General features: G+C 35.2%; 2 protein-coding genes across 2 annotated transcripts; one reads left to right on the top strand and one right to left on the bottom strand.

Annotated features, from left to right (window-relative positions):
• The first annotated feature begins 509 nt into the window (after positions 1-509).
• Positions 510-4,580, top strand: LOC137710649 (glutathione S-transferase T1). Its single transcript, XM_068449730.1, has 7 exons — positions 510-700; positions 855-928; positions 1,570-1,630; positions 1,722-1,775; positions 2,290-2,369; positions 3,196-3,401; positions 4,161-4,580. Exons 1-7 carry the CDS (start codon positions 597-599, stop codon positions 4,371-4,373), a joined length of 792 nt encoding a protein of 263 aa, XP_068305831.1. The 5' UTR covers positions 510-596; the 3' UTR covers positions 4,374-4,580.
• Positions 4,581-5,667: 1,087 nt separating this feature from the next.
• Positions 5,668-14,630, bottom strand: LOC137710053 (probable copper-transporting ATPase HMA5). Its single transcript, XM_068449011.1, has 6 exons — positions 14,402-14,630; positions 7,364-8,755; positions 6,989-7,243; positions 6,770-6,892; positions 6,190-6,669; positions 5,668-6,087 (listed from the first exon to the last, which is right to left on the bottom strand). Exons 1-6 carry the CDS (start codon positions 14,609-14,611, stop codon positions 5,668-5,670), a joined length of 2,880 nt encoding a protein of 959 aa, XP_068305112.1. The 5' UTR covers positions 14,612-14,630.
• Between the last annotated feature and the right edge of the window lie 1,604 nt (positions 14,631-16,234).

Here is a 16,234-nt window from a genome sequence, read left to right as displayed (position 1 = left end):
AATCCCACTAGCTGCTGTACAACCTGGACAACAGAAGGAATACTCCCAGCCAGACAATCACATGGCTTCTGACGCCTTTATTGTTGTTTAGTTTCTGCCACCTTTATTGTTGTTTATTGCATGCGTGTATATGCAAATTGTATATAAACCATGCTGTCATTGCAGCATTGGTAAGCAAAATATAAGTCATCAAAGACAATATTCTTTAGGCATCTGGGTTTGGGTTGGGAGTGAATTTGTATGTTCAGATGTTTTCTTTTGAGTATAGTTGAAAAGAATGTTGTTAGAGACATTTTAGTTAGTCAAACTCTCTGTAGTTAGTCAAAACCTTAATTCATTCCAATTTCCCAGAACCAAAAAATAATAAAGGATACAACTTGGGCGATGTTGGTAGAAAGCACACTCAACCAGCCCAGACCAACCCAGTCCAACCCAACCCAGCCCAAACCAACCCAATCCAGGTCCATCTACTTCATCCGGGCGATCCCAGTAATTGCCGCGAAGATATTAAACCAGATGAAGCTCAAGGCGCAAAAGGTCAGAAGCTACAGAGTCACTCATAAAGCTGATCAACATCAAAATCCTTGACCCGCGGCATGACAAAGAATCAAGAGAAAATTCAACAAAAAGAAGAAATGAAGCTGAAAGTATACGTCGATAGATTGTCACAACCATCTCGCGCAATTTTAATCTTCCTCAAGTAATCTATACTTTCCTTTTTTCTCTTGTTTCCAAATTTTAAGGTTTTTGTTGTTATTTCTATAATTCGATTGATAAATCTCTTAGTTTTTGAATCTGGGTTGTTGTTTTTGCGGTCTGTTTTTTACACGTTTCTTTTTTCCCTGTTGTGAAAGGGTAAATGGAATAGAGTTCGAGGAGATTAAGATGGACATATCCAAACGTCAACACTTGTCTCCTGAATTCAAAAGTATGTCTACGTATGTTAATTTCGATTCAATTCAGGTTTATGTTTGGTGATCAGTGGAAAATCTGAATTTATTTTGTTTTTTCTATTTTCTGGACTAATAAATTGGTTATAAACTTATTTGGGTAAGTTTTTTTCTTTTGGATGGAGATGATATTCTAATCTAATCTAAACTACGGGGATAGGGATTCGAACTTGGGTGCAGACGGGGTACATGCCCTTAGTCAACTTGGCTACGTTTAAGTCTGCAAACGTATTTGGGACCCAATAGTTTTGAACTGATGTTTCTTATTGAATGATAACCATGTTGATGAAAAATGGAAAAACAAGTACTTGTGGGACGTACATGACTTTCGAGTGTAGAACAAGACCCAAGTCACTCACTTAAGAAGATCATTGAATGATCGGGGTTAATTCACTAGTAATGAAACAATATGTTTTAATCTTTTTACCATGTTTGAAGTAATGACTGCTTGTTTTTTATTTTGCTAATGTGGTGGCCCTAGCATAGTAGTAACGTACCAAAGTTGTTCACTGAAGCTTACAAGAAAAAGAGAGAAGGATTCTATGCTGGATGAGTGGGATGGTATCTGCTGAATGGCTCATGGTTTTTTGTTTTCTTTTTTGTCTTATGTGATCTGTAGAAATAAACCCTATGGGACAAATTCCTGCTATTGCTGATGGGAGATTTAATCTCTTTGAAAGGTAATTAATTATATTTCGTGTTTTGTACACTGTAGTAACTATCTTAGGTTTTCTCTATTCAATTTATTCATCCGTTCATTCCTTTTGGCAGTCATGCAATTCTTGTTTATCTTGCTTGTGCATTTCCTGGAGTAGCAGATCATTGGTAAGTCTTGTTGCTTCCTTGGTGCCATGAATTCTTTTGACGTAAATGGCATGGGTTTGGTTATGTAATTTGGATATGGACATGCTCAATACTTTGCCTTGTGAGTTTGTATTCAATTTAGTTTGATGAATTACAATACATACTGCTCTTAAACAAATAGAACTTACATTTTCTCGCACTTCAGATCATCTCTGAAGATCCAAACTCCAAAGAAAAGGAAGCACAAATAGAAGTCGATTTTTTTTAGAATTTCTTATTGTTTTCTAATAATGTAGAGCAGAATTATAATTATGGCCAACAAAAGTTAGCAATGTAAGCTTGGTAATTATGATATTTTAGTTACTTTATCAATTACTAAGGACACACTTACATTAAACCAAAATATCATTTTCCAAGGAAATATCGTGGCATCTGGGTTCATGCAGCTTCTGTTTCAAAAGTGTTTGATACTCTCAAATGGTTTATCATTTTTATCTATAGTTCTGTAAATAACCTTTCCTTTTTGTGCTTTCAGGTATCCTGCTGACCTTTTCAGGAGAGCTAAAATCAACTCAGTATTGGATTGGCATCACTCTAACTTACGCCGTGGCGCAGGTCTCTATACTTGTCTACCAAATTATGCTTCTGATTTCTTCAGTCTGGTCGAATTTGATTCTGCTTTCTCCTTGCAGCTTGCAGTGAGAAAAGTGTTAATAACTGTATATTGATGATTCTATTCTTCAGTGATATAACTTCTTTCTATCTGATGAGCTGTTGCTAGGGAGATTTATTATATACCTATACAGTTATACATAAAAAGAACCTATGTGTTATACATAAAAGAACCTATGTGCAGTGTGCCAGTGACTCGGGTGGAAATTTGGGAGTATGAATTCAGTGATATATGACTGGTTAGTTTCAGACCCCAGAAGAGAAAAAAGCCTCAATTGTCTAGTCTTTGTCAGTGGTATTTGGTTCTCATTGTTGAAAATATATGCACAAAATGTGGAAAGAAATAAGAATAAGAATGATAATCATTTAGATTCAGCCATCTGCGAGTACCTGTACCTCGTTTTCTGTTAACAGATTTGTACGTATTATTTTTCAACTTGCAGATGTACTACTTTCAGCCAGTTTAAATCTCAATGTATTTACTTTGTTGTTATTAAAGTGTTTGTTTAAATCACATACATTCTTCCTATGGCAGTGATAGATATGCAGTTATGGTTCATGCTGCATTAGATTGCATTTTTCATGGGCTATTGAATTTTCACATACATACATCTATCTTCAGTAGCGATCAATATACCGTTGACACAATATAATTTCTGGTTATTCTTTGTTGTGATGTCGCCCTCAACAAGATGCATATTTGAACGGTAAGGTACTTGCTTTGGTTTCCCCTTGTCTTATTTATTTTCCTTTGATGCTTCTCTTTCAGCACCATACGTTCTAAATACTGTACTTGCACCCGTGCTTGGACTTCCATTGAATCCACAAGCAGCTGCTGAAGCTGAGAAACTTTTGTCCTCCTCTTTGTCTAAAATAGAGTCGATTTGGCTCCAAGGTAATGGAAAATTCTTGGTGGGTGGCCTCAAACCATCCATAGCAGATCTCAGCATGGTTTGTGAAATCATGCAACTTGAGGTAAATACATGCGACTCATGCTTATAAATGTTGCTTTATGGGTCAATTTCATTTAAATAATTGGGATGGGTTTGTGGGTTCGGAAGGATTTTCTTCAACTTGTCATGTATAATGAACCAAATTCTAGTGATGAAGTAAATAGATAAAAAGTAATACACGATGAGAGATGAAGTATTAACATTTTAGAGTTGATTGAAGCAATGGTTTCTTGGTGTGTTAATTATTTATGAAAAGTGGTAAATAACGCGTCATCCTTCCACCTTTGACGTGTTCTTAGTCTGCCAAATTTTGAATGTTGCTCCATTTCTAGCTTATCTCGTACTATCTAGAAGGGAATCTACCAAGTCATACTCCTTATACATTCAAGATTTCTATTGGCTTGAGATAAATAAAACCATACTATTGTTGTCTACTGGATTTGTTCTGTTCTATTGATGTTTTGTGAAATCATGGGAATGATGTAATCTATTGAGCTAAACTGGCCATGGAAATTAGATACAGAAAATTATATAGGCAGTGCCCGTACCAACATCGTAAATTTATTGGGGAAACATTCAACTCTGCAAGTTTGAAATAATCTTACTTCACTTTATCGATGTTAGATTAACCCCTATGTGATCTCGGATTTTTACTTTGGTTGTGGAAGAGGATCTATTGGTCCGGTCATTCTCTGTAGTAAAAGATTATACATTATAAAGAAAGCAACCTTCATTTGCGGATGGCATCACGTGATATCTTAACGCTTCATTTTGTCTGTAGCTTGTAGATGAGAAGGACCGCAATCGTATACTTGGCCCGCACAAGAGAGTTCTACAGTGGATTGAGGATACTAAAAATGCGACAAGACCTCACTTTGATGAAGTACATGAAGTTCTCTTCAGGGCCAAAACAAGATTTCAAGAGCGGCGGTTGATGGGAGCAAGCAACAAGACCGATTCCAGCGATAGAGCAGCTGTGCGTTCAAAGATGTGATGTGATGTGAGAAGCCATGTATGTGATTCGAAGTGCTGTTAGAATAATGGCCTTTTCGCGTGGAAAACTTGAGCCTGGCCGGCAACGTTAAATGTCAATGTATACTTTGACATGTGCAATGTTTTACTTCACTATGAACGTCTGCATCTCTTCTTGTATCGTGACAACTCTATAGCGTAAACAAATGATCTACTCTCTTTCACTCTCCTTTTCACAGCTCTATTCAATGGGGCTAGAAGGGTTATTTTTGTGTATTGAGTGTGAAAGCAGGGATCCTTGTTATATAGTAAAGGAGTGGAATCCGAGTAGGGAACTTCCCATCATGTAATCCTACTCGTACAAGACTTTATCACCTAAACTTTAGATTCATATTTGACTAGGTTTACTAATCATATCACAATTGTTTTAGCTATGAAATCCTAGTAACACACTCTTCTTATTAGCGTACAAGTATTATTGAAATCAATCTCTGTAATCCTTAGTCTATATGAGATGTTACATATAAGTGTGCAACTCTAATATAGTCTTACATGGTAAACTTTTTTGGAAAAAGCGTTTTTAACCAAAAAAAAAAAAAAAAAAAAAACAAAACAAACAAAAACAGTGCCCAAGTGTTTTGTAAATTTTTATATAAATTGATGTGAAAGTGTTAAATTACTAAGAGTGATATCATAGTTAAAGTGATAACAATAATTATCAAAGACAAAATGTAGGGTCAAAAATTGTAATTTTGCGAAAATATATGAGGGTATTCCTATCATTTGAAATTTTCATTAAATGTACATTGATTACTATGGTTTGAAAAAAAAAAAAAAAAAACACTTTTTTAGAAGCATGGCAAACACTTTTGCTTTTCTACGGTTATTGACAACTTTTTAAAGAAACATTTTTTTTTTATTTTTTTGGTCTAGATTAAGCTGCTTTTTTTAAAGCATCATAATCTCACCACTCAGTACTACAGTCTGATGATATTCCTTTTCATTTAGAAGTGAGAGGTATTAGGTTCGAATCTCGTGGATGACAAATTTGATACCAAGTTAGGCTGCCCATTGTATGACTTAATCGAACTCTCCATCCCCTTAATATAAAGATATTGATATGCTCAGAAAAATAAAAAAACACCATAATCTCAAACCCACGTTACTTTAGCAGACGGTGATATGCACAACTCTCTTCATTTTATTGTCTTGGGGGTAATTAGTGCATAACAATTCATCGAAGATGAAGTCTGCCATCACAATAATATACACCGGGAACCAAACAGTCGTCGTTCCAATGGAATCGAAACTAATATTTATGGTTCGATTCTTACTTCATGTATCTCAAGGACATCCAAGTTCTTGGGTCTCTTGTAGTTCTTCAACAACAAGGAGCAGCAAACGACGCTAACAGAGGACGCAGCCATTGCAGCTCCGGCAATCCATGGCGGTAATCTAAACCTGGTGGATGGAAAAAGGGCTCCCGCAGCTACTGGGATTCCGAGCACATTATATCCCAACGCCCAGATATAGTTCAAACGAATGCGAGAGAAGGTTTTCCTGGAAAGGTCAATGGCTGTTATCACATCTTCCAAGTTGCTCTTCATAAGAACAATGTCAGCTGCTTCAATAGCAATATCTGTGCCAGCACCAATTGCCATTCCTACATCTGCTGCCACAAGTGCCGGTGAGTCGTTGATCCCATCCCCCACCATTGCAACAACGTACCCCGTAGCCTGTGAATAAGAACATGAAGCTTATAAAATTCTAAGACCAGCTGCATCTTATTGTAAAATGAAATGTAGTATAATTAACGACTGTGAAAGTGCACGACTCACCTGCAAATCCTTCACTTTCTCAGCTTTATGTTCGGGTTTGGCTTCTGCGATCACGGTTTCAATTTCAGTTTCCTTGGCAATGGAATTGGCTGTGCCCCAATTGTCACCTGTAACCATGATACTTTTAACTCCCATAGACTTGAGTATGGAAACGACTTCTTTGGCGCCGGGTTTCAGTGGATCGGATATGGCTACAACTCCTGCTACTTCTCTGTCTATAGCTATTAGAATCCCGGTTTGAGCTAATGCTTCAGCTTCTGCTAGTGCAGCTTCAGCCTCCACCGGAATGGCAATGTTAGAATCCAACATTAAACTCTTGTTGCCTACGATTATCTCCTTGTCCCGAACAACTGCCCTCAATCCTTGGCCGGTAATGGATGCAAAATTTTGTGCTTCAGGCCAGGAAGGATTGTCTTCACCTTCTCTGAATTTCTTGACATGCTCTACAATAGCCTTGGCTAGTGGATGCTCACTGTTAACCTAATATACACAAATGCATTGAAGAGCATCATACTTCAAAGGGAGTTTGTTTACCAAACTTCCGTTCGACAAAAATTGGAAGCGATATTGAAATGCCTACCTCAGTTGCTGCAACAAGTTCATAAAATTCATGAGGGAGCATATTATTGAAGATTTTTGTGTTTACAACCACTGGTTTCCCAACTGTGAGAGTCCCCGTCTTGTCGAAAACAATGCAGTTCACCTGCAGTACTCAATTTACAGATCCATGAGAACTAAAAATGTGGAAAGAGGTCCTCTAGTTTAATGACAAAGTGCTAGATGAATATCACTTGCTAACCTTATGTGCGTTCTCTAATGCTTGGCCCCCTTTGATCAGTATACCTTGAGATGCACCAACTCCGGTACCAACCATAACGGCAGTAGGAGTTGCTAGGCCTAAAGCACAAGGGCAAGCTATGACCATGACTGAGATCCCGAACTGAAGCGCAAGCTCAAAACTGTCGATAGAAGATGGTATCCAAGAATGTGGGTAGCTATGGAACTTCCCTGATAAAAACCAGGCAAGCCACGTCGAAAATGAAAGAATGATAACCTGCAAATTTAGCCACATGCTTACAAAGTTATGCACAAACATAATACTAATCGAAATGCTTTCAAAACAATTTCAGAAAGACATATTATGACTGAAAATTCATGTCAAATAGTTGGTTACCGTTGGCACACAGTGTTTCGAAATGCGATCAGCAAACTTTTGTACAGGAGCTTTGGCCATTTGCGCAGATTCAACAAGTCGAACAATCTGCGAAAGAGCACTCTCGGATCCAACCCTTGTTGCCTTAATATGCAACACTCCATTCACATTCACAGTGCCTCCAATGACAGCATCACCCTTATTTTTACCCACCGGCAGTGCTTCTCCTGTTATCATGCTTTCATTCACATGGCTCTGCCCCCATACAACAAAACCATCACAGGCAACTTTAGCACCCGGAATGATTTTAATCACATCATTCTTTTGTATCAACCTACTATCGATTTCTTGTTCGTTTACCACGTTTCCATCCTCATCCAAACTCAGCAACGTTGCTGTCTCGGGCGCCAAGTTCATAAGCTTGGCAATGGCATCAGATGTCTTCCCCTTTGCCAAAACCTCCAGATACTTGCCTAACAAGATAAATGTAATAAGCATTGAGCTAGTCTCAAAGAAATCTGTACCCTTGAAATCTCTAGAGATTGCAGATCTTAAAACTATATAGACTGAATAGAAATAGGCTGCATTGGTTCCCAAGGCAATCAAAACATCCATATTAGCAGAACCGTTGTGCAACGCTTTGTATGATCCAATGTAGAACCTCCTGCCTATGATGAACTGCACTGGAGTGGACAGCTCCCACCTCAGAATCTGACCAACTGTCAACTTATTCACAATTCTAACATCAAGCACCTTCTTAATTCCTGGGATATACATCAACACCATGGAGGTTAAAAACACGGGAATTGTGAAAAATAAACTCCATAAAAAGTATTTATAGTACTGCTTAACTTCCTCCTTTCTATGAGTGTCTCTCCCCCCTTCAGGGTATATCATTGCTTTGAAATGCGCGGACCCTGATGATTCGATCACTTCGATGAAAGTTCTTGGTCCTATCACATCTTGTTTATAAGAAACCGAAATTTTGTTGAGTTCGGGGAACGTCTCTATGTCTTGAACCCCAGGAAGTGCCTCAAGGGATTTTGTTATTGCTCTAATGCTTTGTTCAGTCTTTATACCGTCAACTTTGAGCTCAATCTTGCTTATGTCGTCCCCTAGACTAATAAGTTTCGCTTCGAATCCGGTGTTTTCGACGATTTCCGACAGCTGATTGTAGCTTACAATCTTTGGATCGTAATGAACTTCTGCTTCTTCAGTTGCTAAGGCCACTTGAGCTCTTTGTACACCATGAACTGCTTGGAGGGCAGATTCAACAGTGGAGGAGCAAGAGGTACAAGTCATTCCATTTATGCTTATTCTGCATACTTGTCTTAATTTGCCATTAATTGTCTCCTCTTTGATCAATTTGGCTTCAAATCCCGCATCTTCCATAGTCCCGCGTATTTTTTCCTCCTACATATGCATTGGAGTAATTAGCTCTATCACTTTATGAATGTTGGTGATGGACTGTATGATTTGTTGTACCAAATTTAATGAGCAGTAAAATGGGATCTTTAAATTCCTACTCAAAAGCCAAGTGGCCATGGGTGCCGAGGCCTAGATAACATTAATTTATTAGAGAATATTTTAATTCTTCAAAGTTTCGCACTCTAAACATAACACTTCGTTATTTCAAACCAAACATGAGTATGCATGGTCGCCCACTAATGGGTTTGATATCAACGGTCAAGAATAAGTTAATAATTAATACACATTCAATTCTTTTAGTATCAACCTTTTTTATAAACTCAATGATTGACCATGAACCTTTGTGGGTCACTTTGTGACTAAAAGAACGAGATTCCACTTTGAAGATATAAGGTTACTTGCAAAATTAGACAATGAGTTCCTTGGTTCACTAGCAAATAATGTATTTTCATTGTAGAAATTTCATAATCGAAACTGTTTAATTTGTCAATCCTCAGTGCAAGATCATCCCTACAAACAATCATTTGAACCAAATAGTCGTTTAGCCCTCCAAATATATCAAAATAAATTGACGGTGTAAGTACCAAGTAACATAATAACGATGAACCACCTATTTGTTCCATATATTTGGATGGCTAAATGATCTTCTATTTAGATGATTTTTTTTGTAAGGATAAGCTTTAAAAGAATTTGAACGGTTTCGATTATGAAATTTTTACTGTAAAAATACATTATTTGCAAGTGTGGAAATGAGCTATCCCCAAGAAAGAATGCAAGTATTATTCCAGTAAAAAAATTATCAGTATTAGTTACATGTAACACATCAACATTAACTTTTTATTTGCTATTTAAATTCGATGAGAAGATAGACATTGCATAAATGATAATATAAAAAATGGGCATTTAGATTTAGGTCCAAAAAATCAACATTTTATTAGATTAAGCTCAATTTGACCTTTTCTTCACTAGTATTTTTTTAGAACAATTACACACATCCAAATTATAAGACTATATTTTAGAGAGAGACCAAGTTTATTTATTTATTTATTTCAGAGACAAAATTTATCCATGTGGTAGGTGATGTCATGGTTGTTTTTTAATTACTTTTGCATTTACAGTTTCACTTAGCTATAAGATGAGTCTCTATCTCTTTATTTGTACTGTTTCTTTCTCTCTCATTTTTCTTCTTTGTCCATTTCTCTCTATTCCTTCTCCTTCCTACCTGTCTCTCTCTCTCTGTCCTCCTAATTGTTTGTCGTCGTTGTCCTCTCTCTCTCTCTCTCTCTCTCTCTCTCTCTCCTCCTACTTCTTCGTCATCTTTCTCTCTCATATTTCTTCTTCACACTTCTTGATCTCCTTCCTCTCTTTTTTTTTTCTTTTTTTTTTTTCATTTTTGTTCCCTAGATTTATGAGTGTTTTTTTTCTTTTCTAAGAATGATTGGAATTTTCGATTTTAGGTTTTTATTTTAGTATTTTTCGAAAGTATTTGATTTTGAGGTTTTGATCGATTTTGATGTATGAATTTTGAAACTGATATTGTAGAAGTACATGAATTTTGAAACTAATCATGCAAAAATATTGAAAATTTGAAACTGGTTTTGTAGAAGTGCTAAATATTTTGAAACTAATCTCGAAAGGTTGAAAATTTTATAATAGATCTTGTTGGAGTGATGAAAATATTGAAACTGACGTTGCAGAAATGTTGGATTTCTGAAACTGATATTGCAAAAAAGTTAGAATTTTGAGACTAATCTTGCAGAAATACTGGAATGTTGAAATAGATCTTACAAAAGTGCTAAATTTGAAACTGGTATTGCAGAAGTGCTCAAAATTTTGAAACTAATCTTGTAGAAATGCTAGAGTTTTAAAACTGATCTTGCAAAAGTGTTGGAATTATGAATCTGGTGTTGCGAAGTGCTATAAATTTTGTAATAGATTTTGTAGAAGAGCAGAAAATTTTGAAACTGATCTTAAATGAAATGCTTTGCTGTTATTGCTCTTAAATGTTTAGCTTAGGATGATTAAAAATAGGATAATGCTAGAAAGAACAAAATTTTAAACCAAATTTGCAAATCAAATGATATGTCACTAATAAGAAACAAGCATATTAATCAACACTTAATTAATATTCCAATCATCTACAATCACATTATTTGGTATACATGGTTCTAAAAAATTTGTTCTTCCTAATATTACCGTTAAAAATAAGATTTTAGCCAAGTCCTCACATGAGGTTGATGTTTTAAATTTTTGGAATCCGTTCTCTATATATACTACATTAATTGGCTATAATTGTGGATGCAAATTTCCGCCTTCTCCTTCTTGGACAAAATTCCACCTACTAAACAAATCACACCTTTGGTCAAGGCCAAAAAAAGCCTCAAACGCCCATGATGATTTTTTTTGGGGGGCCGGGGGGGGGGGGGGGGGGGGGGAGGGGGGGCGCTTTGGTCGAAGAACCTCCGATGCCAAAGTTAGAATTTTGAGGGAAGAGTGTTTGGAGAATTTTGTAGAGTTTTGCAAGAGACTTGAAAGTAGTTTTTTGAGAGAATGGAGAGCTATTTATAGGGATATGGCCGGCCCTATTAGGAGAATAGGGACCGGCCATTTGTGATAATTTTTGGGTGTAATTTGTAGTTAATTGGCCATTAATAGATTAATTAGGTAATAAATCCATTAATTGACTAATTAACATAATTTAAAAGAAATGTTTTGGAGGTTATGAAATAATTACCTTGTGGAGAATATAAGATGAGGGTGGATGAAATAGTTTTGAATTTGTTACCTATTTTGGGCACTTTTGACTTGGTTGAGGGATGATTGCCCGCAACTTGCGCGTAGGTATCTCGGTATGCCTTAAGGGTATTTTTGTCCTCTTCTATCCAAAAATCCACGTGTCACCTTATGGCATTTTCATCAGATGAGGTTGTTTCTGTTTTGGGTTGTGGGTCAGAATCACTGTTATAAAAATTCCCCCTAGCGTTGCTTAGGCATTAGGTGGTTGACCACCGTCTCGATTAATCCCTAGGCATTTCAAAATTAAGAAAGGTCACCTAGACCTGCTTAGGAGCCCACCGAGACTGCCTAGGCACTTACCTAACCCGTCCAGACCCGCCTAGGTACTCACCTTGGTTGCGGATCTTACTTAAACAAAAAATAGATAACTTTCATTTTGCATTTTATTTTTTTAATAAATTGTAAGAGACTTATTGAATACTTAGATGAACACATATTATATATTTGTCCCCCATGGTTTCATTACATTCTAATACTATATAATCTATATGTTATTCTATTTTCTAGTATATGTATCCTGAAGAAATTATATATTTTTTAAGTATAAGCAGACACTTATTGTCTAGCCGCCTAGACAGTAGGCCCCAACCCACCTATTGTTCAAATTCGCATTTGGCAAGAATCGAACATAAGACCTCTCATTTACAAGTGAAGAGGAATACTACTAGACCGTAATACTAAGAGCATCTCTAGTGGAGTCCATAAATAGGGACAACCACTGTGTAAAATAGGTATAAAACAAATATAGGGACAAAATAGATCTCCAATAGATCGGAAAGTGAGTCCCTAAAGCATAGGGAATCATCAGATACATAATGTATGTCATCACATATAGAGACTGTATAAGGACAACCTTGAGTAGAAAACGGGGTCACAATCTTAATTGAAGCTTTTAATGCTTTTAATTAATTAAAACATGGATAACATAAACAAAAAAATGTGCACCTTGAATAGAAAACGGGACCCACAATCTCGATTAAAGAGTTAATGTTCTTGATGCTTTAATTTTAGGGAGTTTCAACAAAACACTATTGGTACTGTTCACTTTTAACAAAAAAACACATTTATACTTTTTTCTGGTACTATTCACTATACATTTAAAAAAGGTTTTTCATTAAAAGGGAAGTTTTTTTGGACTTTTCATTAGTTTTCCTTTAATTTTAATGTTTTTAATTAATTAAAAAAGGTTAACATAAGCAAAAAAATGTGCACCTAATCAAATTATCATGTAACATCATAAAAACTTTAAATTTAAGGATTCTACTATAAGAACTTTACCATTGGAGGCAATATTCCTTTAAGGACACAAAAATTCCTTTAAATCCTCAAATGAGTACTCAAAAGTGGAATGAGAGTCCCTAAATAAGGACTTCCATTAGAGATGCTCTAAGTGGCCCAAGAATGCTAGTTGAGATAAACAGAGGAAACAATTCTTATTATTAAAGAGATAATTATTAATTTATTAAAGAGATAAATATTAATAATAAAATAATTCTAAATGCAAGGGATATGATCTATTTTAATAAAATTGATTATTTCTAATAATGGTTCACAAAATTGGACTTAAATCAAGTTTTTTATTAAAAAATTATTATTGTCACTTCAAAATCTAATTATGCACTTCAATTTTTTAATATTTAGAAAGAAAATATTTTTTTTTTGAAGATGGAAAAAAAATATCTTATTAAAAGCGCACAACTAGATTTTTGAGATGACAAAATTAGAGTTTTTTTTTTTTTTTTTTTTTTTTTTTTTTTAACAAACGATATTATCTTAAAAAAAAAAAAGAAAAAAAAAGAAGAGAGAGTTCTATATTAATAAGGAAACTTCTCTGATTATGATTAAACTTATACTAGCAGCTAGCTAGAACATGATGTTATGCAAAATGTCAGATTTGACTTCTGTATATTTCAAAATAAACTAGAACATGATGTTATGCAAAAAGTCAGATTTGACTTCTGTATATTTCAAAATAAACTTTATGGGTTAGAATTATGCTTCCCGCTAAATAAGGTCAGGCTAATTATTTAATAAATAGTTCAGTGCTTTCAAATCAAGATAATTCAGGTCAATTTGAAAAGGTAATACAGGAAAAGGGAAATAAAACAAGCTTTTTTTTTTTTGAAACCAAGTTAAGAACACATATGATTGATTTTGGAACGAAGGGTCACCACTCTCCACTCAGGTTGGTTGAGGTTTGGGGGCTCTTGCCGGTTGCAACAGCTGCCAAGGTTAATTCTAAGTATTATTTTAGCTTTTTAAACATGGAGGATTTTACATTTTCTGTGAACTTATTATATATTATAAGTAATAGTTAAAAATACTCAGGTCGAGGTCAATTAGTGAACCCAAACTGCAGTCTCTCTAATGTGTTAATTATTTGTTATGTGAACATGGCAGATGAAAACTCGAATTTGAAACATTTTTTCAATATTAAAAACGCAATTATTCGTAAATGACTCACTATTCTTTGTTACCTTTAGTTGATTTTAAAAGAAAATTGAATTCATAATATTTTAGTGGTAAAACAAGTATTTGAATTTTTTTATACCACAATATTTTCTTTTGGGCGAAAGTAAAACGATACTGAAGGCGTGGTTTGCCAAAGCCGCAATATATTAACTCTATGTGGACACTCCCAATCCATGAAAGTCCAACTTTTCTTGAAATATTAACTACACATAAAAATCTGCTTGATCGTAATGCTCCAAACAGGTTGTCGCCATTAAAAAAAATAAAAAGAAGCCATTTCCCTCTAACTATTTAGTCAAGGAAAGTAATTTCTCTTGCAATCAAGAAGGAAAAAAAGAGCAATCCAAAAAAGTAAGAACTTACAGTAACCAAGCTTGGATAGTAGAGAACATGGACAGTATTATTCAACACATCGACGGCAGCCTCACGGATCCCCGGAAGCCGCTTGACCGCCTTTTCAATCGATCCGGCGCATGCAGAACATGTGATGCCAACCACAGAGAACAAGGCCTTCACCTCAGAGCCATTTACATGCCTTGCTTCCGGCGACGTACCTTTCGGTTGCTTATGCATCGACGGATAGCGCGGCCGGGGTGACATGTCACCCCAGCAGTCATTGCAAATGCAACCCATTCAAGCAAATTTAGTTAATAGGGTTTTCTTTTCTGGGAAGTTGGTAAGCTATTTAAAGTTGGGGAGGAGGAGGAGAAGGCACGGAGAATGCACTCTGGGAAATACTTTCTGGTAGTGGATATACGTGGGTTGCGTGTCTGAAGTGCACAAGGAAACCGTAAAATTAGGTTTTAGTGGCAAATGGGGTAAAACTTGTGTTGGGCTTGACTTGTCATTGAATTTCATTGAGTGGCATTACAACCCACTCAAAACTCATCACGTGACAAGTCTTAAATATAATCTTTTATCATTCTTGTATATTTAAAATTTTCATAATTATTTTTTCTACTAATTAATATATATATATATATATATATATATATATATAATCTAATGTTTCTTTTTTTTTTTTTCCTTATCCCCTATTTTTTTTCTTCCCATATACCTCTCCACTTTGTTTTGCCGTAGGTCTTCAATATTCTCTCCCAGTTTGTTTCTTGCTTTCCTTCAATATATATATATATATATATTTTTTTTTTTTTTTTTTTTTTGCACCCACTCCAATTTTATCATGGAAAGCAACCAAGAATATGTAAGTTTCTTTTATTTCTTTATACAATAGTTCCTTTGATCATATAACATGAATAACCCACATACAGGCGTATTAGGGTTTTTTCTTTTCTTTCTTTTAATTTGGGGTTTTTGGGTTCGGATGAAAGGTGTTTGCACTACAAAACGAAGTGTCATTAGCGAGAATCACATGTTGTCAAAAAGGTATTTTGCCGTCGCAAATACTTATTTCTGACAGGAAAAAGCCCTCGCTAGGCATCAGTATCCCATTGGAAATACTTTTTTTCCAACTAGCCGTCAGAATTAATTCATTTTCGACTTACCGGACTTGTCGTTTGTAGTTAGTATTTTATCATAAATGAATTTTCAAAATGGCAAACTTATTTTATTTTTGACATGGAAATGTGGTCGTAATTACCTATAGAGTTGTCGAAATTATTTTTCAAACAACGACAAATATTTTTTACGATGACTTTTTTTTTCCGACCAAACAATTGTGTCAGAAAATCTTTTTCCAACAAAATAATCTTTATTTACGAGAGTGCACAATCATCGCAATTGCAATTACCGACCATACGAGGTTGTCGAAAATACGTAACGGTTTGACAAAAATAGGCACAAAAACATATTTGTGATGGTCAAGCGTCGTTGAACGTATGTACTTCCAATGGTGAAGCTTTATCGGTAATACATATTTGCAATGGCAAGCTTCGTCAGGAATATATATATTTTCGACAAAGAAGCCTCGTCGAATATATATATTTGCAATGGTGAAGTTTTGTCAGTAATATATATTTCTGACGGTGAAGCTTCATTGGAAATATATATTACTGACCATATTTACTCGTCACAAATTTTTTTCGTAACCAATATTTGGTTGAAAATGGGTATTTCCTGTAGGAACGTTTTTGTTAGAAATGTGCACATTAACGAGAGGAATTTACAATCGAAAAAGTTATTATTCTATTTATAATTAAATTATATATTGAGATTAAAATATGATAAAAATAGGTA

The sequence above is a fragment of the Pyrus communis genome, chromosome 12 (genome assembly GCF_963583255.1).
Source record: "Pyrus communis chromosome 12, drPyrComm1.1, whole genome shotgun sequence".
NCBI classification, from domain to species: Eukaryota; Viridiplantae; Streptophyta; class Magnoliopsida; order Rosales; family Rosaceae; genus Pyrus; species Pyrus communis.
This window is presented reverse-complemented; position numbering and strand designations above follow the sequence as displayed.

Coding starts and splice junctions, on each gene's coding strand:
- LOC137710649 (XM_068449730.1), top strand. CDS start 597: ATGACAAAGAATCAAGAGAAAATTCAACAAAAAGAAGAAATGAAGCTG. Junction 1,631..1,721: donor AGATTTAATCTCTTTGAAAG/GTAATTAATTAT, acceptor TCCTTTTGGCAG/TCATGCAATTCTTGTTTATC. Junction 2,370..3,195: donor TAACTTACGCCGTGGCGCAG/GTCTCTATACTT, acceptor CTTCTCTTTCAG/CACCATACGTTCTAAATACT.
- LOC137710053 (XM_068449011.1), bottom strand. CDS start 14,611: ATGCATAAGCAACCGAAAGGTACGTCGCCGGAAGCAAGGCATGTAAAT. Junction 7,244..7,363: donor CGAAACACTGTGTGCCAACG/GTAACCAACTAT, acceptor CTAAATTTGCAG/GTTATCATTCTTTCATTTTC. Junction 6,088..6,189: donor AGAAAGTGAAGGATTTGCAG/GTGAGTCGTGCA, acceptor TCTTATTCACAG/GCTACGGGGTACGTTGTTGC.